A 24,612-nucleotide genomic window follows, 5' to 3' on the forward strand; every position below is an offset into this window, starting at 1 on the left:
TATCTTCGGGTCATTCTGACCCATCAGTCATTGTGACCCACCGTCGTATTGCGACAAATTTACCTCATACAAAAACAAAGTGAAGCATTTTCTTTTAACTGTCGGGCTGTCTCAGACCCCCCACATTGGAATGGTTAAAAGAAAATTATTTTTATTTGTTTTTGTATTGGGTAAAATTGGGTAAACACAACGATGGTTCGTTATGAACCTTTGGGTCATGTGACCCGAAGGCAGCACGAGGGTTAAGTGTTTATACTTCCGTTTTCATACACATGTTATATTTGTAATCATATATTTGTAATCATTTACATCCTGCTGAGATCAGCAAATGTTTTAATAAAACATTTGCAGAGGACATGAAGTTTTGGTGCGTGATTGACATACTAATGTTTATTGCAGCTTCACATGTAAGGCCTATATATTACACATAATAACTAGCTAATTGAGTTGGAATCATATGCTGACAGCTTGGTCCCCCCCAGTTCAAAAATTCCATCTGCACCCCTGGTCTCAGTGAGTGATTTGTTCATCTTCTTGTGGCAGCGAATCGGGACTGTTGCATTGGCTCAGTAGAGGAAACAGAAAGGATTCGTTCACCTCATTCACTTTCACGTGACTGCTAGGTTTAGCATAGAAGACGTGAATGATTCGAGTGATAATTACAGGTTTTGTTATTTTTTACTTTACTTACAGTTCAGTGCAGTGTAATTGTTTGCCGTGATAATTAAATGCCAGTGTGATAATAAGTGACCATTTCAAATCATGCAAACTGTCATGATGTATTGTATTTAATGCAGGAATGTTTCTTTTGAAATATTATCTGGCACTCAAATGTGCAATTCCCTTCCCTATAGCCTACTCTAATTTATCTTGGCTGGTTTAGATGCACTAAGATATATTCCTTTGGAATATGATAACTGTTTAAAATAGTGCACATATTCAGGCCAGGGAATTGGCTAACTGATTGAATTGTTGCGCAAACTTGCTTGTTCTTTATCCTCGATTTTCTATTATCATCCTAACATTCCCAATACAAAAACCATGCTGTACAATTATATAGATTAATTGTCTGTATTCATAACAATGTAAAAAAAGTAAACTTGGATTTGTTTAGTGGGTGCACCCGCAATTACCTTGTCTACTTGAACCTGTCTTGAATGAGTGGGATTATGTGGGTCACTCTGTCTAATGAAGGGATGAAGCTATGACAGCACCTGCCAAATGAACCCCTCTGTGCTGACTCACTCTGGAGGCCCAGATGGATTCTGTCACAATATTGATCCTCTTTCTACAGGCTGTCAGGCTGTCTGGTCACAGAGGAAGGCTGTGCTTCTCTGGCCTCAGTTCTGAGGTCCAACCCCCATCACCTGAGGGAACTGGACCTGAGCTACAATCATCCAGGAGAAAAAGGATTGAAGCTGCTCTCTGCTGGACTGGAGGATCCACACTGCAGACTGGAGAAACTCAAGTAAGGAGATGTTTGTTTTTTATATACCTCTTTATATATGGTACTTAGGAATGGTTCGCTTGACCCGATGTTAGTTTCCTCAAGGATCACAATGACTCTTGCTTAGAGACTTGTTGCTCTTGTGGTTAGTGGTAACTGATTTACATTTTTGTACTCGTTGTGATATATTGTTTTTATTATTGTTGCTTGCTTTTTCCACAGGTACACTTGCACTTATAGCGGTTCATGTTGTTTAATTGTAACTTGTTTAACTACATGCTCTTATGGTTCTTCCCTTTGGCACTTACTTTGGTTGTTCACAAAGTGTGCTTTATGTTTTGGCTACTCGCAATGTTTTTGTGGCTATCTTGTTGTTATGATCAGTGACCTATGCACTTTGTAATGCTCTCTCGGAAGTTGCTTCGGATAAAAGCGTCTGCTAAATGAATAAATGTAAATGTAAATATAATGTTGCTTAACACTGAACATAAATCAAACTACGTTAATAGGCCTTGCATTTCATGATGATACAATTAAAAACTGAATTTTTACTATACAATGTACAATATGGTTCAACTATGATTGTAGCCACAATCATAATTGTATTTCCAGGGGTCTTTTCCAGAAAGCGGGTTTAATGAAAACAGAGTTTTTTAACCCTAATATGAGGGAAACTCTGGGTTAACCATCAGTGAGCTTTGTGTTTAAACTTACTGATGTCAACTGTTATTTCTAACTATGTTTACATCAGGGTTGGTTGCGCCCTCCATGCTTGTTTGTTTACTGTTCTTTGTCTTTCTTGTCTTATGAGGAGGGTTAGCCGGGATCTTTTTCTCTCTTCCAGGCTTCCCCTGGTAACCCTCGTGTTTCACGTCACTACGCTGTGAATTGTGGGCAAGTCTGCAAAAATGCAGACTTAAGGGTGCATAAAACGTCTGTGAAAGAGCCCTCGCGCATTTGACAGTGGGACAGCCCTAAGCCCTCACAGACTTAAGGCTCTATCTTGCACCCAGCGCAATTGACTTTGTCAGCGACGCAAGTATCATTCCTAGTTTGCACTCGACGCAAAGCGGACTTTTCCCTCCACAGACGCACGTCTGTAAATTAGGGAATGACCTTGCGCTCCCGGGGGCGGTTCAGTGAAAAAAGGAGGCGTGTTCCGGCGCAAACCTTCCCTGGTGCTATTTCTTTCATGTCAATGATTAAAAAGATTTTCATGAGAAATCTGTATGTATGTGAACTTGAGTTGTAACAATTGTGGAAATTTCCTCCCACGCCTGTTTAACCGAAGATCATTTGGGTGGGTTTCTTCTCCCATCCCAATCAGAATCAGAATTCGGTTTATTCGCCATGTATGTTACACAAACACGGAATTTACTGTGGCAGGAAGGTGCAAACAATAAACATATACGGGTCATATCGGTAAAAAAGTACAATGGTTAAACTAATTCTAAGAACTAAACAATTTAAAAATATAACAATTTAAAAAATTAAATATATAAAAATAAGACTAAGAATTTGAATGAGCAGCATGAGTGGGCAACTTAGTGCAATGAGAAAACGGCTCTGCCTTTCCCATACAATGTCACTTCTCTATCTTTTACGGCCCTGACGAGAACGTCAGTCTCCTCGGTTGTGAACCGCTCCTGGCGTGCGCCTGGCAAATCTGATTGATTTATTGCAAGTTACGCCCAAACCACACCCATTAGTAATGTAGCTACTTCAGACCAACCCATTTATCCCGTTGGCAAAATAGCAACCGCACCGGAGTCCCGCCCACAAAGTTACTTGCGCTTTGCGTTTTGATACTTGCGTTTTAGATCGTTAAAATAGGGCCCTAAGTGAGAACGTGCCTCAAAGTCTGTAAGTCTGTGAGGGTGGACATTGGGATTGGGCCTAACCATTCGTAAACTCTGGATTGATTGTCCTGTTGTCTTCTCTGAGGGAAAAAGCTGTTTGTCCCGCGCATTGATTCAGAGCGTGCACGGAGAGAGGGGCTATTCACAGACGGGTCTGTTGTACTGAGAGAGAGAACGCGAGCGGGGCAAGAAGGGGCTGAGGGAATCAGTGTGCTGCATGCAGTTATTATTATTATTTTTTTGTGATGTTAAACAGAAAAAAGCAAAAACACCATTTTATAAATTTGTGGTGGTAAATCTCTAATTGTGGCGGGCCGTTACAAATAAATTTATGTATGGGAAACACTGAAAACTCTGGGTGTGTTACCACGGTAACTGACTGTGAACCTCACCTGCTTGCTGGCAGCTTTTCTGTAACAAACCATGAGTTTCTCCCTCTCCCCTCCCTCATGCTGAGCCTGAAGCAACTGTCAGACATGGGGTGTCCTTTCCTCATCAACCTAATTGTTGTTGAAGCCATAACGCATACGGATGACATGAAATTCTACAGTTTTCCATGCAGAGCTAACCTGGCATTTAGTCAACTGTTAATCTGTGCTCTGGAGTTTGATTTACCCTCCTTCTTGTAATGCCCAGTCATTAAAAAGGAGAAGAATGTGCCAATTGTTTTACGATTCATTATTTTTTCTCATCACTTCAATGTACATTGAGGGTTTAGGTTGGTTGAGGGGCAGTTCTATGGGCGTATGTGAAGCCCTCTGTGACATGCTTGCATGTAAAAAGGGCTATACAAATAGATTTGATTTGATGTACATGTCTAACTAATAATTCCACACAATAATATCAAAACAATGTACATGGGGAGAGAACAGTTTAGCTCAGTAGCTACCATACATGAAGATGTATACCACTGTAGGTCTTTCTGAATCCCTCTCTGTGGCAGCAGACAACATATCTTTATCATTCTGTGATGAAGAGCATTCTGTTTTACTGTACTTTAAACTACTGTGTTCTGCAAATTCTCTGCAGTATTGAGAAGTTACAACGGCAAGGGATTCTGTTGTGGCAGAAGGCTCAACAAGGCAGATAACCCCATCAATAACTGTTGGGAGAAATGAACCCCCAAAATGAACTTTCTGTTAGCCCACTACAAGTCAAATGTTCATCTACTAAGCAGGATATTAGGTAGGACGACATTTATTCTGTTGGGGATGAAAGCTAATACAAGTTGAGAGCCTCTGAATGATATTTACTTGGTTTAATCCTGTCAAATATGATTAAAACAATCATGTGTCTGTTGGCATAAGGAAAGTATGTCTTATCTGTTTTGAACTGTTTTTATATTTCCCTTTCAGCTGCTATTAAGTGTGTTTTGTGCCCATAGGATTGTTCAATTTCTTCACCTGTAGTAAGACGTGGTTAAATGTAAAATTAATGGGGGTTCAAAATAATTCCTCTGTTAATAATTCATTACACAGAACTTTATTATGTGGTGGCCGGTGTTGATTCTGTGGGGCACCGTGGGAAAACACTGCTGCATTGAAATTTACTGAATGACCAATTGCCTCTCTTTTGCTGTTGCAGTTGTTTTTTTGCTTTCTGAAAATGTCTTCATACTCGCCTGCATGCATGAGAATTTCTCATTTCAGTGAATTAGAATTGAACTAACTCAGATCAGCTGTTCTTTAACCAATAACTCTGAGCTTCCCATCTCAAGGGTTCATCAAGTCAGAGTTCAGGGTTAGGCTCAGAGTTTGTCAAACCTGCTTTGTGGAATACACCTCTGATGATAAGAGAGAAACAACATTTTTACTTAGAAAGTCAGTTGCTAAGTCACTTATCAACAGGTGAAGTGTATTTTCATAATTCCTCTGCTTATCCCTACAGTGTGGATCATGGTGGAGAGTGCTGGATCAAACCTGGCCTTAGGAAATGTGAGTATAGACTGCTACTTGGTTTTAGGGACAATACCATTAGTGACTTGGACACTGTCTATGGACATACACACACACACTGTAAACACTACTTTTAGAAGCATTAATTTAACACACCCACATCAATACTGTGTGTACGTCTGTGTGTGCTATGTGTGCACATCAATACCCCTATTCTCCTGCCTTCCTCTCCTCCTCCCTCCCTTCCCCTCACACCTCTTTTCCTTTCATCTCCTCTTCTCCACTCCCCTCCCCTGTTTCCTCCACCCCTCCTTTCATCCCCTCTCCTCCTTCCCTCCTTCTTCTCTTCTCCTCTCCTCCTGTCCTCCACCCCTCTCTTCTCCCCTCCCCCATCTCATCTCTCTCCTCCCCTCCCCACTCTTCTCCTCTCTCTCCTCTCCACCCCTCTTTTCCCCCCTCTGGATGAATGAATAGTTGAGAGAGAGAGAAGGATGAGGGGAGAAAAGGGAAAGACAGGAGGAGTGACGTAAGGAGGAGAGAAGGGTGGGCTAGAGAGAGAAAGAAAAGGGGGGATGAAATGGAATGTGGAGGGAACATGAGGAGGATAGAAAGATGGAGGGATAGGGGGGCAGATCCCTCCCTCTCCTCTCTATGAGAGGCCGTCTAGTGCCAAACTACTGAAACACTTGCTCATACACATACACTCATCACTTGTGCTTTAGTACTATTATACTGATATCATGCCAATACATCCTGAATTAACACATTAAAATAAGTCATTTTAATGAGCAATTCATTCATTTGGAAGAGAGAGTAAAAGGATTTGGACTGATGACTGGATGTGTATGAGTGTTTCATGGGGTAGAACAAGTGATGAGTGTGTGTATGAGCAAGTGTTTCAGTAGTTTTGCCTTAGACAGCCTCTCATAGATCCCACCCTCTCCTCTCCCTCACCACTCCCCTCTCCTCCTGTCCTCCCCTCCTTCCTCCTCCACTCCCTTCTCCCCCCGCTCCCCTCTCCTTCTCTGTCCTCATGTCCTCTCCTTTCCTCCTCTGCTCCTCCTCTTCTCCCCTCCTTTACTCCTGCTCTGTTCTTCTGTTCTCTCTTCCTCCCATTAGCTGGTGTGTGTTTCCTCTCCCCCTTACCCCTCGCTCCCTTCCCTCTCCACTGCCCTACCCTCTCCTCTTGTCCTCCTCCCGTCTCTCCTCCTCCACTCCCCTCTCCCTTCCACCTCTCCAATCTCCCAGTTTCTCATTTACTTTCATCCCCTCTTCTCTTGTCCTCCCTCTCCTCTGCTCCCCTCCTTCCTCTCCTCTTCCCCCCCACTCCCCTCTCCTCCTGTGTTGACCTCCTCTCCTTCTCTGTCCTCCTGTCCTGTGAAATAAAATGTGAAGGGAACAGGAGGAGGATAGAAAGATTGTGTGATGAGGCATATCAGGGGTAAGGAGATGAGGGATGATGGCGAGAGGGATTTGGAGTGAGAGAGGTAGAATGTGAGGGAGGGATAACAGAATGAGAGAGAATGAAAGGTAGGGTGGAAGATGAAGGAATGGAAGGAAGGACAGAGAGCAGGGTAGAGAGGTTGGAACAGAAATACAGAAAGAAGAGAGAGGAAGGGTGGAGAGAGAGGAAGGGTGGAGAGAGGAAGGGTGGAGAGAGCGGGAAGAGGGAGACATTCTAACGTGAATGATGATGATCAGTAATATATTGTGTCTTGGTCTCCTCCATCAGATGCCTGTGAGCTCACACTGGACCCAAACACAGCACACAGATACCTCTCTCTGTCTGAGGAGAACACAAAGGTGACATGTAGTAGAGAGAAGCAGCCGTATCCTGATCACCCAGAGAGATTTGATAACTGGCCACAGGTGCTGTGTAGAGAGGGTCTGTCTGGGCGCTGTTACTGGGAGGCAGAGTGGAGTGGAGGAGGGGTTTCTATTGCAGTGACATATAAAGGAATCATCAGGAGAGGAAGGGGTGATGACTGTGTGCTTGGATACAATAACAAGTCCTGGAGTCTGTACTGTGTTGATTACAGTTACTCTGCCAGGCACAATAAGAAGAGCACTGCCATACCTGACCCCCCCTCCAGCTCCCACAGAGTAGGAGTGTATCTGGACTGGCCGGCCGGCACTCTGTCCTTCTACACAGTCTCCTCTGACACGCTGACCCACCTGCACACATTCCACAGCACATTCACTGAGCCCCTCTATCCTGGGTTCTGGGTTTGTTCTGACTCCTCAGTGTCCCTGTGTCAGGTAGAATAGCCCTCTCACACACTGTGCTCACATAGATGCCATTGAAGATTGAACTGTACAGTTGGAATTGTATATCCCAGAGTGTTTGTAAATATTGGTGTGTGTAGAATGTTTGTTCTGTTTTAATTGTTGACAAACAACAATCCTGTCTTTGATCTCAGTCCCACTGAATGTGATGAACTAAATAGTGTCTTACTGACTAAATAAGGAGAAATAAAGATGTTTTATACAGGATGATAGAAGACATGCTGTGTGTTTGTTGGTGACCCAGTGGCCCTAGACACACACACACACACACATGCATACACTGTAAACACTACATTTAGGACCAGTAATATGACAGTATTACCCACTTGAATATAAACTGTCTGTGTGTGTGTGTCTAGTGTGATCCCCTCTCTCCCTTGACCTGCCCCCCCCCTCTTATCTGCCCCCCCCACCCTCCTTAAAATCTCCTTTAAAGATCCTGTAAAGTAAATTCCATGTTTTGCTTAGTACATTATATACGTATGAAATGAGTTCCTGAAAGCATGTGCAAAGCGCTAAAACTTTGTCGCACTGAAATGTGGAGTTAGACCGAAGAACAGGTTCTCTTCCGTTTTCAGATCAGGTTTTAATGGGCGGAGCTAAAAAGCTACCTATCTACGTCATTTCGCCCTATCTACGTCAGATCACTGAATGGCTCCTCCCGCTGTACTGTTATTGTAGCCTACATCAGCTAGCTAGCTAGCTTCAGGATGTCTCCCACCACCCGCAACTGCATCTTCCCTGGATGCAATAACTCCAGCTGCGCTGCAACGCCATTTAGGTTCCCTATTGATAATGAAAGGAAAAAGAGGTGGATAGATTTTGTGAAGAGCCACGCTCATGGAAAGCTTCGGATAAACTCCAACAACCGCCTCTGCACTGACCATTTCACGGCGGACAGTTTTAACATGGACCAGAGACAGACGGGGTTCACCAACACACAACTTCTCTTGCAGCGCTGAGCCGTACCGAGCATCGCCCCCCCCGGCCGTTCATCCTCCGGTCGCACCTGGACCATCCACCGCCGCCAGCAGTTCATCACTCAGTTTTGTGTGCTTGTTATAATTATACTAGATAACTTTTCCAGAGGTATCTCTGCTATAATTAGTGCAAACCGCTAACTTGATATTAGGCTACTCAGTGTAGAATGATGGTATTTTGGTGAAATGGTAGCTTATGTGCTAGAAGTAGTTGGAGAGCTCACTGTCTGCTGTCTCTGGTCTCAATTTTTACTCCTGTGTTACAGCTCAGGGGAACATTTCATTTATATGCATCTGTATGTTTCACTTATTGAACAAATAAATTCTAATTCTATACTGTTTTGTGCGGCTTGACGTAGCGTCCATTATCTGGGTCGTAGGTAGCTTACTTGAGAGAGGCGACGCCTTTCAGCGAGGGGGCCGAGCTTCAGCTCCTTCAGGTGACACGCCCCCCCAGTCTCGAACAGGGAAGACTGCTGATTTTCTTACGATTTCAAAGCCTAATTTAACATACTTGTCGGTAGGGATGGGTATCGAGAACCGGTTCTTGTTTAGAACCGGTTCCCAGTGAATCGATTCCTTGGAATCGTTAGCAAAATTCATGAACGATTCTGTTAACGATTCTCTGTGCCGTTGCGCATGCGCAAACTTTTAGAGTTTATTCAGACAGACTGCAGCAAACATGGCAACTAGGAAGAAGCGTTCTAAAGTTTGGTTGTATTTCACATGACAAAATGACAACAACGCCACTTGTAACGCTGTAAAAAGAATATTTTGTGGAAGGGAGGAAATACTACAAATATGAAGAACCATTTGAACACACAGCATGGAATGAAGTTACTGGAACGTCATGTGTTCGATGCATGCAGCAGCGCAGCAAACGTTCGCGCTTCATCTCTAACTATTAAAGAATATATTGTGCTTGTTAAAGTTATGTCTTATGAAACTTAGAAGTGTGCTCAGGCTTAAACATGGTGTCTCACACTGGGTGTGGGAAGCAGGCTGTTCTTTGTGTCTCTATCTCTTCATTTTCAGAAACAACCTTGAAACCGGGTGGAGACGGCAACCGAGCAGGTGGGACGCGTAGGCAAGAACAACTCCCTGATGCACGAGAGAACACGCTCAACCCTCTTTTCATCTTTCTGTTTTAATTGCACTGCATAAATATATGCTGGGGAGGGACAGATAGCCAGTTGGACTTCGTGAACCAACCCAAACTCTGTTGCGGGTAGGGAAATGTAGACAACCCCAGAGCTCTGGACGTGTTGATTTCTAACTGCTGCATTAAAGCTGATATTATCGGACCTCTGTGACTCCAGACCACTCTTTCTAGAACACAGACTTGTGTCATTGAATACCATCATTACATATTGGAATAGACACAAAAGAAATTCAATCCTTCACTATCAATAGTCTATGGCCATGAGCACCAAGCGGTTTCCACTGTCTGTGGTGGGGAACGGCCCAACTACATCCACTCCCACCCTCTCCATGGGAGCCCCCACTGGGAACTGATGGAGCTGAGCGTGAGAGCGGCCTGTGGGGCCCTTTCTGGCTGTGCAGTTGTCACAGCGGCGGCAAAAGTCCTCAACATCCCTCTTGTGCTGCCCCCAGTAAAAGCCCTGACGGAGGCGGCGGAGTGTTTTTGTGACTCCAAAGTGTCCAGTCCCCACCCCCCCATGAGTACTCTGGAGCACAGCCTCCCGCAACGCTTTTGGAACCACCACCTGCCACCTCTCCTCCCCTGTAGCTGACTCCTTCCATGCCCGCTGGAGCACGCCATCCGCCAGCCGCAGTCTCTCAAACTTTGACCACAACCCTTTGGTTGCAAGTGAGAGCGCTGTTACCTCTTCCCATGGTGGCCTCACCTGTGCCTCTACCCACTGAAGCACTGGCTGTAGGTCTGCATCCCGTCCCTGCTGTTCCCCCCATGCAGCCACGTCGACAGTCTGCAGCTCACAGCTGACAGGCCCGCTCACCCGACACTCTTTGGCACAGACCCCCTCCTCTGCACACAGCTCCCTCTCCCGTTCCTCTCTCCGCTCACAGTGGAGGCAACCGTCTGCAGTACAGGGCCGGCGGGACATGGCGTCGGCGTTGGAGTGGCGTGCCCCTGCCCTGTGCACCACTGTAAAGTCATACGGCTGAAGCTCTTCCAACCAGCGAGCCACCTGACCCTCTGGCTCTCTGAAAGACATGAGCCACTGGAGAGCAGAGTGATCAGTCCTAACAGTAAAGGGCAGGCCACCCAGGTAGTACTTGAAGTGTCTGACAGAAGCCACAACAGCCAAGAGCTCCCTCCGGGTGACACAGTAGCGGCGCTCGTGTTTGTCAAAGGTTTTACTGAAGTACGCCACCACTCTCTCCCCCTCTGGCCCCACCTGGGCCAGCACCCCACCCATGCCCACATTGCTCGCGTCTGTGTCCAGGATAAAGGGCAAGGTGAGGTCAGGGGGGGCGAGCACGGGGGCCCCGCTCAGTGCCTGTTTGAGGGCATTGAAGGCCTTGTCACACTCCATTGTCCAAGTGAAGGCCTTGTCCTTCGGAAGCAGGAGGTTCAGGGGAGCAGCAATGCTTGAGAAGCCCCGTACAAACCTCCTGTAGTAAGAGGCCAGGCCCAAGAAGCTCTTCAGCTGTCGCTGGTCGGTGGGGATGGGCCAGTCTCGGACAGCCCCCACCTTGTCTTCCATGGTGCTGATCCCCTCCTTCCCCACTCGATGGCCCAAGAAGCACACCTCCCTCCTCATGAAGTGGCACTTCTCGGGGTGGAGCTTCAGACCTGCGCCAGCCACCCGCTTCAGCACACACCATAGCGCCCCCAGGGCTGACTGGAAAGAGCTTCCATGGGCCAGGATGTCATCCAGGTAAACTAGACACTGCTGTCGGGGAATGCCATCCAGCACCCTGTCCATCAAACGCTCAAACGTAGCTGGCGCGTTGCACAGTCCGAAACACAGGACCGTGTGAACTGCCAGTGTCCTCTGTTAGTGGAGAACGCAGTTTTGGCTCTGGCCTCTGGGGAGAGAGGCACCTGCCAGTAGCCACTGCGGAGGTCCAGTGAGGAGAACCAGGAGGACCCCCTAACCAGGTCCAGTGACTCATCGATACGAGGTAAGGGGTATGAATCCTTCCTGGTTACCTCATTCAGCCGCCTGTAGTCCGCACAGAACCTCAGCTTGCCACCCTTCTTAGGAACCATGACGACTGGTGCCGCCCAGGGACTGTCAGAGGGTTCTATGAAACCCGCCCGCTGCATCTCCAACACAGCCTTGTCTGCCGCCTCCTGGCGTGCCAGCGGGATACGGCGGGGTTGCATCTTGAAGGGTTGAGCATCACCTGTGTCAATATCATGCTGCACCAGATGAGTCTGACACACCTCATCCTCACTCAGCGCAAAGCTGTCTCTGAATTCAAACAGCAACTGCCACAACTGTTCCTGCTGCTCTGGGTCGAGACCAAGACAGTTCCTCTCCCATATTTTCCTCACTGCAGACTGTGTCCCCTCCTCACCCCTTTTGGATAGCTGGGCTGGGGGACCTCAGCCCAGGCTCACAGAGGGATGTGTCTTGGAGGCAGCTGGAGGGACGTAACACACAGCCATAGGTGCCAGGGGGGTAGGGGAAAAGTCACACACAGACGTGGGGGGGCGGGGGGGTAGGGGGAAATTCACACACAGGCGGGGGGGTAGGGGGAAAGTCACACACAGACGTAGGGGGCGGGGGTAGCCATGAGTCTCTGCTGCTTTAACCGTTGGAGTAAAGGGTTCGATGGATTGAGTGCATGTGACATTAGGGGGAGCCATGGTGACTTCTGGCCCTCCCTGAAAGCTCAGTGTGCCCCCATGTAGGTCTAACTGGCAGCCTGTAGCCCTAAGAAAGTCCAATCCCAGGATACAAGGGTCCTGCACAGGCGCCACCCACACAGGATGACGCACAGACCTGTCAGAGTCATCATTCCCTTCCCTTTCATGGGTGCCAGCTCACCTGTGACTGTGCGGAGCTGTACAGTTGTGGGCTCAAACTGATTCCAACCTGGCACAATGTCTGGCCTCACCAGGGTAACCGTAGACCCAGTGTCCACCAAGGCAGAGCAGGGCACCCCCTCCACCGTGACTGGGACATGACAAAAGTCCCCAACACAGGTCCGGCCCACCACAACAACAGGCTCCATCTGCTCGCCCTCGTCTGCTTCTGGGGAAAGTGAAGCCTCGCTTCCCCGGAGGGCCTCTCCCGAAGATGATGGTGGTCGGGAAAGGAAGCCAGGGGTCCGCACCACCCGGTTTATGCAGACCCCGAGCCGTTTCCCGGAGCTCTGGGGGACATGGGGCGATCCCGCCGCAGGTGACCTGGCTGGCCACAACCCCAGCAGACCCTGGGACCCGGGCGTGTGTTTTGCGCCGCCTGTAGTGACACAGCCCGAAACAGCTCTGTCATCTCAGCCACCCATGCAGGCTTTTCCGGCTCTGGGCTGCTCTGACCCCCAGCCCGCACAGAGGGTCTGTCCCCCTGCAACCCCATCACAGCCCCAGCTGAAGCCCCAGCCCCCAGTAGTTCCCTCTCCAAAGCCATCTCCAAGGCTACCTGCAGTGACTCAGGATGAGCCAGCTGGGTCTGTATGCTCAGCTCCGTAGGAGAGAGCGCCTGTAAGAACTGGTCGCGTGCCAGCTCGTTCTGCAAGGAGGGGGGCATGTGAGCATATGCCCGACGAGAGAGGCTCTCAATGTCATTAGCCAGCACCCGCAGAGACTCTCCAGGCTGCCTGCGTCTACTACACAGTTCGGAGCGCAGCAGCCCAGGCTGCACACACTGTCTATAGCGCCTTCTCAGGGCTCCAACTAAAGCGCCATAGTCATGTCTGTCCGCGGGGCTAAGCAATAGCAAACAGGCCAGAGCATCATCCGTGAGTCATAGAGCCAACTGCAGTGCCCTATCTTCATCCAACCACCCCCGAAAATGAGCCAACAGTTCAAACTGAGCATGAAAAGCTTCCCAATCCGCTTTACCGGAATACTTTGGGGTCTTAACAGACACGGAAGAAAGCGGGGACTGGGCGCCGCCGTGTTTGTTTACCATCCGAGCCCCAGATTCCTCTTCCCGCCGAAACGTCGACGTCACCACTTCGGTCCGCCCACCAGAATCCGCGCGAAGCACAGTTGAAGAAGCACCCATGCCCGCTTCAGCCGCCATCGCCCTAACGTGCTCCCTCAAGCAGCCTCTGAGTTCCGACGCCCCGGCGATCTCCTCAGCCATATCCTCCGACGTCCATGCACACGCACCTCCTTGGCCGTAATCGTCCTCCACTTTCACCTTCGGAGTCCCTCGAAGCATAATCGACTCCTGTTCGGCCACGGTAGCTAGCCACAGAAGTCAGCTAGCTAGCTGACTAACTTTCCCTACGTTTTTACTTCTGACACCAATGTAATGACCAGCCTAGGTCCGAAAGCAACAGGCATGCGATGACGTTACAGAATCTGAATCGTTTATTCACGGTAACACAGGCTACTGTTTGGCCGTAGCCTACGCCATATTTAGTCTTTCTTATCCAGAGCGACTTACAGTAAGTACAGGGACATTCCCCCGAGTCAAGTAGGGTGAAGTGCCTTGCCCAAGGACACAACGTCAGTTGGCAAAGTGGCAACCTTCGGATTACTAGCCCGACTCCCTCACCGCTCAGCCAACTGACTCCCTACACAGAGAACAATCACGACCAGCTCTTGAAACCCAGGCGTCAGAGAGAGAACTGAAAGGTTAAACCTGGTCCTAACAATGCCCCATCCCTTCAGCCCAACACCCCCCCCCCCCCCCCCCCATGCCCCTCCACCAACCACCAGGATGCCCTGCAACCGAACATTCTGTGCATTCCTGTGATTGGCAGATAGCAGGTTGATCGGCATGTCAGACCCCGCGAACACTGAACAATGGCAACAAAACACAACAGCCCAACATGCCACACACATCTGTCTGTGCGGGTCGCTACATTATATTTATGTAAATGCAAACTTACAAGTAAGAATTTTGTTTTTGTGGATCGCAAAAAACATTTTTAAATCGGGAAAAACATTTGTGTATCATGGTACTTGCATTTACGAATACTTTTGAGACATATCTCTCTCCATACTAATCCCCTCCCTCCAACGCCAAATCCGTTGTTTATTGGTTAAGCGATGTTGGCGCAGACTCAGATGCTAGGGAGGTCTTTCCTCCCCTGGGCAATGTAAGTGAATGAGCCCAACGGGCCGCCAGTATGCAGAGACCGAATCCATTGATCTCAATAGGGGCAAAAGGGAGGACGGCTCTCCGTGCAATAATTTCTGGTTACGATAGGGGGTGCTAATATTATTTTAACTCATGGAAACGAATTGTGATATGCATAGTATTAAATACTGATATCAAACTGCATTTTTAAAGGAGTTTAGTCATCGCAATGTCCTTGGACACACACACATACATATACCATGATAATATTGATCATGACTTATTAATGAAGAAACTGGATATGTCATTAGAGGGATAGCATACTCATGGTTAACAAGTTACCTAGATGACAGATATCAGTATGTACAAATGAATAATGTCAACTCTGATTTCTTGAAAGTTACTTGTGGGGTTCCACAATGTTCAGTGTTAGGCCCTAAACTGTTTAAACTGTATAGAAATTATATTTGTTAAGTGTCTACATTGTTAAATTGTGTTTTATTTGCTGATGATACCAATATTATTCCAGGAAAGGTTTGGAACAGCTTCTGAATAAAGTGGAAAGCAAATTGAAATTCTTAAAGAAATGGTTTGATATGTTATCATTGTCAAGTCCAAGTTTATAATATTTGGTAATCAGCAAATCAATAATCAAGTAAAAATGATTATCAATTATGTTGAAATAGAGTGCATAATCTTTTTTTTTGGGGGGGGGGGGGGGGGGTGTAAAAACAAAAATGTCTAAAACCATTGCAATATTATATGTGTTGCATGTGTGCGCGCACTTGTGTACAGTACTGTATGTTTTTGTGTGTTTCCATTCCGTTTGTGTTCCATGTTCCCGTGTAGAATCAGAGAGGCTCGACAAGAACGTAAGAACCTCAGAACTGTCCCAGACAGAACCTCAGAACTGTCCCAGACAGAACCTCAGATCTGTCCCAGACAGAACCTCAGAACTGTCCCAGACAGAACCTCAGATCTGTCCCAGACAGAACCTCAGATCTGTCCCTCAAAACCGTTCCAGACTTAACCACATCAATCGAGCGTGACTCCTGCAGGACCATCAGGCTGCATTGTGAACCACTTGTCTGGGCCTCCTGTTTGTGTGTGGCTGTGGTCACCCCACTGCCACACTACAACCACACTCTTCTCCTCTCTCTCTTCCTCACCTCCCCCTCTATCTCTTTCACTATCTCAATTTAAACTTTTGCATGTTAAGAAATATTGAAAATATTTCCAAAGCAAAGATATACATATACTGTAACGTATACATACAAACATATACATTTACAAACAGATACAGTACATGCACATTGTACATTATCCATCTCACAACCATGCACATGTATACAGTATATACAGTATATTGTTATAAACAGATACATACATATACATAGTGTACATTCTCTTTCTCCCTTTCTCTCCTTACAGCCCTGTCAAACATTTATTCAGCCTAAGAACATTTTAAATGCGAGTCAATACATGCCTTAACCTGTGATGAAATCCTCCTCCTCTTTCCCCTCACCTTTTTCCTCCTCACTTCCCCCATCCTCTCTTTCTCTCCTCTCCCTATATTTTCCTCCCTACTTTCTCCTCCTCCTCTCTCCCCTCCTATCCCTCTCTACTATGTGGCTCCCACTTTCTCCCCTCCTGTTGGGGCATGCATGAACCCTTACAGGGAGTCAGGTGGCTGAGCGGTGAGGGAATCGGGCTAGTAATCCGAAGGTTGCCAGTTCGATTCCGGGTCATGCCAACTGACGTTGTGTCCTTGGGCAAGGCACTTCACCCTACTTGCCTCGGGGGAATGTCCCTGTACTTACTGTAAGTCGCTCTGGATAAGAGCGTCTGCTAAATGACTAAATGTAATGTACAGAACTAAGTTCCAGTAATGAGACTCCAAACAGGATGAACTGGTCCAAACACAAGAGTGTGTGGGTGTGACACATTCAAATATGTACTGTATGTTCCATTCAACTTGAGCTTTGAACTGACCTTCTGTGTAACTACAAGAACTAGCAACAGTGATAGTGTAAGGGCCAATTGTGTTAATGGTGTGGGGTTTTGTGGTACGGTTTAGAGAATAGAAATTAGGTGACACATTTTGTGTGTAAGCAATAAGGACAATTTTGTATTCATTGCAAGCACTATTGTCAATGATATGTAGGGACTAAACTGACAATAAATGCAATGCTCCTGAGGACCTTATCGCAAGTTTACAAACTGGAGTGTTTATGTGAACTTGACACACAAGCTGTGGTGATCATGGCATGTTAAAGAGAGAGAGAGAGCCACAACGGGCATTGTACTATCAACTAAAGCTATAAACTAAACAACATCTTAATTACTGGCTCCAGGAATATGTGTCTTTGTATCTGTGTCACAAAATCAACTAACCAACAAATAATAATCGGCTGCACCATGGGGAACAGGCACTAGTTTACTGAATGAGGAAATGCAGTTGTTATTAACTTGCTGATACCTGTAGTATAGCCCAGGCAGCACCAGCAGTTATGGGGCCCATGAAAAATATCTGGGTTTTGAAAGAGTAACTCTGGGTAGATCTCTAGGTAAGATGGATAGATGAAACCTATTATTTCCAGAAGTATGACCTGTCCCTCATGTGCTTTATCATGCTCAACACTGGGTTGTATCTTGGGATATTTCTCATAATGACCCCGTCGTCATCACAAGAGACGTTTACACAGTACTTTCTCCTGACCCCGAACATCTATTCAACCTGACAATTAGACACAATCTACTCTTATCAATAGCAAACTTACATGAGAACATACTTGTAGCGTTAGAAATTTCTGCAGCAGTCTATCGTTATAACAGTCACCAAAGTGGTTAGCTAGCACCTTCTAGTGGCTAATATTCACGGGAGAAAAATGACAGACCGCCATAATTATAATAATAATACATTTTATTTGTATTGCACTTTATATTTAAAGCAATCTCAGAGTGCTACAGAGCATATAGTAATACAAATGAAAAAGAATCAGAGTTAATAATGAAAATGTAAAAAAAAAAGATCAAGGTCAATAAATAGTTCATAACAAATAATAGCAAAACCCACAGTCAAAAGCTTTTTTTTAAAGATATGCTTTTAGGTTTAAAAACATCAGTTGTCTGAGGGGCCCTAAGATGGTCAGGGAGGCCATCGTCTCTTTGGTCTGGGAACTCACTAACCGTTTATTCTGTGCATGCTCACAACAGCATCCTAGTGCACGCAGGCACACACATTCTAGCTCTCAATTCATTTAAGTGTTTTTCAAGCACAATAACAGTCTGAAGCGGCATTCTTTGCACACACACCCGACTCACACACACACTGAAAGAAAAGCCGCTTCTTCTCAGACAGTGGGCGCCATGCAGTACCGTATTGATTAGGCCTACTTGAGGACAAAATAAAAACATGTCAAATGACCATTTTTGGTGAGTATCCTTGTAAGCACAGTCTTAAATGGGTTTCAAAGTCTTAACCCTTGTGTTATCTTCGGGTCATTCTGACCCATCAGTCATTGTGACCCACCATCGTATTGCGACAACTTTACCGCATACAAAAACAAAGTGAAGCATTTTTTTTTAACCGTTGGGCTGTCTCAGACCCCCCACATTGCGAAGGTTAAAATAAAAATATTTGTATTTGTTTTTGTATTGGGTAAAATTTGGTAACGATGTTCGTTATGAACCTTTGGGTCATGTGACCCGAAGGCAGCACAAGGGTTAAATGAAGGTGAAGAGCTGGAAGAAAACGGGATTTGTGTCAGATCCACAACATGTGCGTCAGGTCTTAAAGAGACAGCCGTCTAATAAACCCACTGCTGTCCGTCTCATTAATGTTAATCAAAGAACAAAAGAAAAAGAGAAAATCACTCTCTGCTCTTGATTGAATAACATATGTAGCTTTAATAAGGATTAATTTAAAGTAAATAAAGTATGTTTGATAAATGAGATCTCTGATTGTAGTCCTTGAAAACCCCCAAAATAGTGCTTGAAAAGTCCTTGAAATTCATTATACAGTATCTATACGAACCAGACAGACACACACACACACACACACACACACACACAACATAGATTCCTGCCTTATTAGAGAGACGAGACAAGTGTCTTGTATCACCACAAGGGGGCTGCATTGTGAACTACTTATTAGTAGAGGTGTGAATCTTCACTGATCTCCCGATTTGATTCCGATTATCATGTCTTCGATTCGATATCTCGATGCATCACGATGCATCATGATACGTCAAATAAATGTTTCTCTTAAAGCCATATAGGATATTTGACTTGACAGAATGCATTAAGATAGCCTACTGCATAGTTCAATATAATACAGTTTTCTATATTAATTCATATGGTTATGTTTTCATCCAAAAATACAAGTAGTAAGATATAAACAATCTTGTGGGAGGGTTAATTAATGGATCCACTTGGGAAAATGCCGCCCCCCTCTTCATGCCGCCCTAGGCAGCTGCATATGTCGCCTGTAGGAAGGACCGGTCCTGTCGCATGCGATGTATCCAGTTTGTGCTTCCCAGCCTGTTGTTAAAATCCGAAATGAAGTTCCATATCTCAGCTTTTAAAACGCTTGGAGCGTTTTTAAGGACAATCTCACAACCACCCTCAGCCATTTTGCTCTGGCACGTATGCGAATCGCAACGAATGACGTCAGGTAAATGAGACCCAGATGAGACTAGAGTCTATCATAGGTCTAGATGAAACAGGTTAGGCTACAGAAAATTTTATTTTTCATTTGAATGTTTATGCCGTGGCCGGAAAATTAACGAGCGACATAATTGCGTTGGCCACTGCATCGATGCAGCATCGTCCATGTCCGCGATGCATCGATTATTCGATTAATTTCAACACCTCTACTTATTAGGGCCTCCTGTTTGTGTGTCTGTGTTCACCCCACTACCACAATACAACCACACACTCTTAGTTAATGACACACAATCCCCCCCATTGTTCTCTTTCTTTCCCTCTCTCTCTCCCTCCCTACCTCTATCTTTCACTCTCTCCCAATTGCTACTTAAAATTTCAAGTGCTTTATTGGCATGCCTTTTTTCCCAAACAGTGTTGTAGTTTAACCAGCAGGAGACCATTGATGTGTGAACTGAATTTGGTGACAGTACAATGTGTAATAGTGAAGTTATTGAATACTGGTACAAATGGCCTATTATTACAGTTTTTGCCAATTGCTTACACACTAAAAAGGAATGCTTAGACCAAAGCCTCAATACCTAAACTTCTTGTTGCATACCTTAAACACAGTGTTACCATAGCTTAAACACATTGTCAACTTTGTACTTTGTTTGCAATTCTGTAACACACTTATTGCGAAACACTACACACGTTTTCTTACATTACACACTTCAAGAACGAAATCTCCTGTTATCATTGGGAAAACACTCTGTTCAAAATGCAAAACTCATCTGGCATTTGTAAGCACTCGGTCTGAGCCTTAGCACTACAAATAGGCCTCAGGTAAGCCATCTTGAGAACTTTGCAAGCATGGAGGCAATGAGAGTCAGAGTAAGAGGAGGACAAAGAGGGAGAGGAGTCGGACGAGGAAGAAGACGAGGACAAAGACGAGGACCAGTGCGGAGACGTGTATCAGATGACATCAGGGCTACTCTGGTGGAACATGTGATAAATCATGGCCTGTCCATGAGGGAGGCTGGGCAAAGAGTCCACCCTAACCTCAGTCGCTACACAGTAGCATCGATAATAAGGACATTCCGACTGGAGAACAGGTATATCTTCAAGTTTCTACTCCAGACTGTACCAACTGTATGTGTCACATGATTCTGTATCATATTACAGTATTACTGTATTACTGTAAGTGTACTATACAAAAATGGGTAGTGCTGTGAAGTATATGTAAAGGAATACCATTGTAATGTTACAGTACTGTGTACAGTTTGAAAGTACAGTATGTGAAAAAGAACCTAACCAATGACATCTTGTGGTGGCATTTCCTACAGAATAGTTCGAAGACCTCTTCAAGGTGGAAGGGGATGGCTCTTCATTCAAGAACAAGAGCTTGCCATTATTGAAATGGTGCAAGAAAATAATGCAATCCGACTTCGTGAGTGGCAACAATGCATAATTGCAAATGGTAACGTATTCCACAATATCAACAGGGTCAGCATTTCTACACTAAGTCGCATCCTACAGAAACATAACTTCAGAATGAAGCAGCTGTACAGGGTGCCATTTGAGAGGAACAGTGTCAAGGATCTGCGCCATGATTATGTGCAGGTATGTGTCACTTTACTTGACATACTATATATTGTAATGTGGGAATGAGGGTTTATGCTGCCACTTGCCCTGCAGCTTGTAGTTTTTGTCTATACTGACCCAACCCAACCCCTACTGAAAATATGCACATTGTAATTACTGTATGTGTTTACAGTAACACTTTTGAATATTTTCTGTTACAGAGAGTTCTGGATTTTGATGCCGCCGAACTGCCACATGAGTTCATCTACGTGGATGATGCAGGCCCAAAACCAGGCGTCGGGGTCGTATCGTAGTTGGACAAAGTGCCGTTGTAAGTAAGTAAGTAAGTAAGACTTTATTTATATAGCACATTTCATACTAGAATTGTAGCTCAAGGTGCTTTACATAAAATCAATAAAAACAATAATACAAGTGATAAATAATTCAAACAATAATAAAAATCCCAATAAGATCTCTGTTCAAGAGAGAAAACAACTTTAAAAAGTAGGAAAACCCTTTTGAGATAAAATTACTTAAATGTTGTAAATGTCCCTGGGCAGCGTGTGGGGAAATATCACCTTGTGTGCTGCAATTAGTGTCCAAGGAGCCCTGCTTCACCATGCCACTCTAGGCCCCTACAATACAGGACAGATCATAGCATTTTTAGATGCACTGCATGCAGTTGTGCAGGACAGAACAGAGCAGCCCAGGTTTGTTGTCATCTGAGTTAATGTTAGTTTCCACCGGGCTGCTCTGGTCCGAGATTGGTTCAACAACCATAACCATTTCACACCTTTATACTTGCCCCCTTACAGCCCCTTTCTAAATGCAATCGAGGAATTATTTTCCAGCATGGCGGTGGAAAGTTTATGATCGGCAACCACACGCCCGCATGCCTCTTCTGCAAGCAATGGAAGAGGCATGCGGAGACATTGAGGTGGGATCAATCCAAGGGTGGATTCGGCACACAAGGCGATATTTTCCCCAATGCCCGCAAGGACGTTGCCTGTGATGTTGACGAGGTCTTGTGGCCAGATCCAAACAGAAGGCGGGATCCATAAGCCCCCCCCCCCACAGCCCCCCACCCCACACACACACACACAAAACAAGTATGTTTTTTTTTCCAATAGCAATTTATCCAGTTATTTTATTTATTTATTTTTGCTAGATTTGATGATTTGTGATTCTATTTTTCTTTATTTCTGTAAGAATGTTTGTTTTTTGTAAAACTCTTCTTAGATTACTGCATAAATTCTACTTTTGAATTTTACAGAAGACTGAGTCTGCAAAGATGACAATAAAAATAGAAACACTGCAGTGTTTTATATAAAGCCCATCAGAGTGTTGCTGGTGGTATAAAAGAGTAATTCAAATGGTGCTTGTGTGTATGGTTTTGTTGCAAGAATTTGATTTTTTAGAAAGGAGCGTTTTGATTGCAGTGTTTCATTTTGGCATAGATGTGAGTTGTTATTCTCCAAGTGCTATGTCTGATTGTGTGTACAGTTTTGACATAACGAGCCAAATTTTGCAAAAAGTGTGTAAGCAATATCCAAAAACTGTAATCAATAATCCTCAAAAGTATACAAAAGCCTTTTTTCCCAAACTGAGTGCTGTAGTATAGCCAGAAGGAGACCAGTGGTGTGTGAACTACATTTGGTGACACTACAATGTGTAAACAGTAAAGTTATTGGATATGTTTGTAGTATTGCTGTTCGGTTTTGCACTTTGCAGACGGTTAGCTAACCCTAACCATTTTTTCTATGGCTCTGGTGCACCTCAGTCAACTCACCATGGCCGAGAGTTGAGAGCAAAGAGGGAAATATTGAAATGTTCACCCAAACAACGTCAATCGCGGCACTCCTTTGGATTATAAAAAGGACACCTGCAAAATATGAACTTTGCAGAGTGCCCGGTTCTCAAGATAATCCTGGGAAACTCACTGCCCAAAAATCTAATCATTAGGCTATGCCACCTTTCATAATGCTGACAACACTTTTCCTTATAGAGTGTCTGTCTATGATTATTCAACGGTGGACCAGATTCTGCTCTTCAGAGCAATAATTTGAAGTGCCAAATGGTAACCCTTACAAAAAAGAAGTATACTTCAAGTTTATTTTGTAAGTATACTTAGTATAAAAAGTATACTATTATCATGTTACTTAAAGTATACTATTTTTGTACTTATTTATATACTATTTTTGTACTAAGTAAACTGAATTGGCCCACTTTTTAGGTCACTTAGTACACTTTAAAGTACACTTATAGTGTATTTCAAGGTTTACTTTTGAATACTGTAAAGTGGCCTGTGTAGTGCACTTTCAGTTCATGAAGTATACTTCCTAAAGAGCCTCAAATATACTTTGCAATACTTTTAAGTGCACTTTCAATTAATGTAATTACGTCAAGAAGTAAACTTAATAACTACAATTTCACTATTACTTACTAAAATATAATAACGTTTAGGAGCCCTTCAAACGCCTCAGACTATAAATCACTTAGCGAGAACGGGAGCCCTTGCAAAGTTATTCTGCAGTTTCTTAACTTAAATAAGCTATTTAGTGGTCAAGAGTTGAAGTTATGAGAATCCAGCTCTTCTTATGAAACGTAACAGTAATTTAACTCATGGTTACAATGGTAAACCACCACAACAATGACCACACAACAAAACACTACATTCTAAGCAGACACATTTAAAAAACGAAATTCATGAAGTTGAAGATTTGTATTTCGAACAAACGGCAAACTTATCAGCAAATGTTAACACTATTTACTGCCTGGCATCGTGGGAATTAACTAGCCAATGAGCCACGCTGTCTTCATTTTTTCACATCGTTATTTCGTTCTTCAGTTTGACAGTATAACCTTCAAATGCATAATGCAACCCTTCTGTCTGCTTCTTTCTCAAGTAGCTTTTTCTTTTTTTCCATTAATACTCCAATTGATAATTATTAGTATAAGATTATAGGGCTTCAGAATGTTTTGGCAGTAATTAAGGTTACAGCTTCAGTACCAAAAAAGATTCAATGTGCAATGCATAATATATTTTCATAGACATGAATAATTAGAATGAGATGGATCTACAAAATGTAACCTGTAATGTACTTTTAAATTATTTTGACTGTTTTTGCTGTATAATAATAAAAAACGTACATCCTACTCCAGAAGAAATGTATAGCCTACCATTTTCTGTTTCTAAGCTTACTTCTTAAAAGTATATCAAAAGTGAACTATTTTCAAAGCATACTTAAAAGTACATCAAAAGTGAAAATTTTTCTAAGTATACTTCTTACAAAAGTGAACTATTTTCAAAGCATACTTAAAAGTATATCAAAAGTGAACTATTTTCTAAGTATACTTCTTACAAAAGTGAACTATTTTCTAAGTATACTTCTTAAAAGTATATCAAAAGTGAACTAAAAGTGTACTATCCATATTTTTGTATACTTACAGTATACTTTAATATACTTATTTTTTGTAAGGGAAACCATCACAAACTCATCACAACATTAGCCTACTGTTTTTTGCGGTGGATGGATCACTGCCTTCTCCATAATGTTGCTACTGAACACAGTCAAGGGGCGAATACTACTGCGTCATGGCAACAAAAGTCTTTTAATGTTCCCATCACCATTACCTCCAGGTTTAAACAGATCCGTAGCAAGCCGGAGAACTTCGGGGTAATTTGGAATCTTCTGCAGGGAGGGGCACTTCACTTCCCGTATT

The 24,612-nt window shown here is 44.3% G+C and overlaps 1 protein-coding gene across 11 annotated transcripts in view; it reads left to right on the forward strand.

The window, feature by feature from the left end:
* Positions 1-7,854, forward strand: part of LOC136942520 (NACHT, LRR and PYD domains-containing protein 3-like) — a 303,339-nt gene extending 295,485 nt beyond the window's left edge. For all 11 annotated transcript variants that reach the window (XM_067235479.1, XM_067235472.1, XM_067235506.1 and 8 more), the window contains 3 exons: positions 1,295-1,468; positions 5,194-5,240; positions 6,934-7,854. In XM_067235479.1, the coding sequence (XP_067091580.1) occupies positions 1,295-1,468; positions 5,194-5,240; positions 6,934-7,469 (757 nt within the window). In that variant the 3' untranslated portion in view covers positions 7,470-7,854. The remainder of the gene's footprint in view (positions 1-1,294; positions 1,469-5,193; positions 5,241-6,933) is intronic.
* Positions 7,855-24,612: the final 16,758 nt, after the last annotated feature.

The sequence above is a fragment of the Osmerus mordax genome, chromosome 1, assembly GCF_038355195.1.
Source record: "Osmerus mordax isolate fOsmMor3 chromosome 1, fOsmMor3.pri, whole genome shotgun sequence".
Classification (NCBI taxonomy): Eukaryota; Metazoa; Chordata; class Actinopteri; order Osmeriformes; family Osmeridae; genus Osmerus; species Osmerus mordax.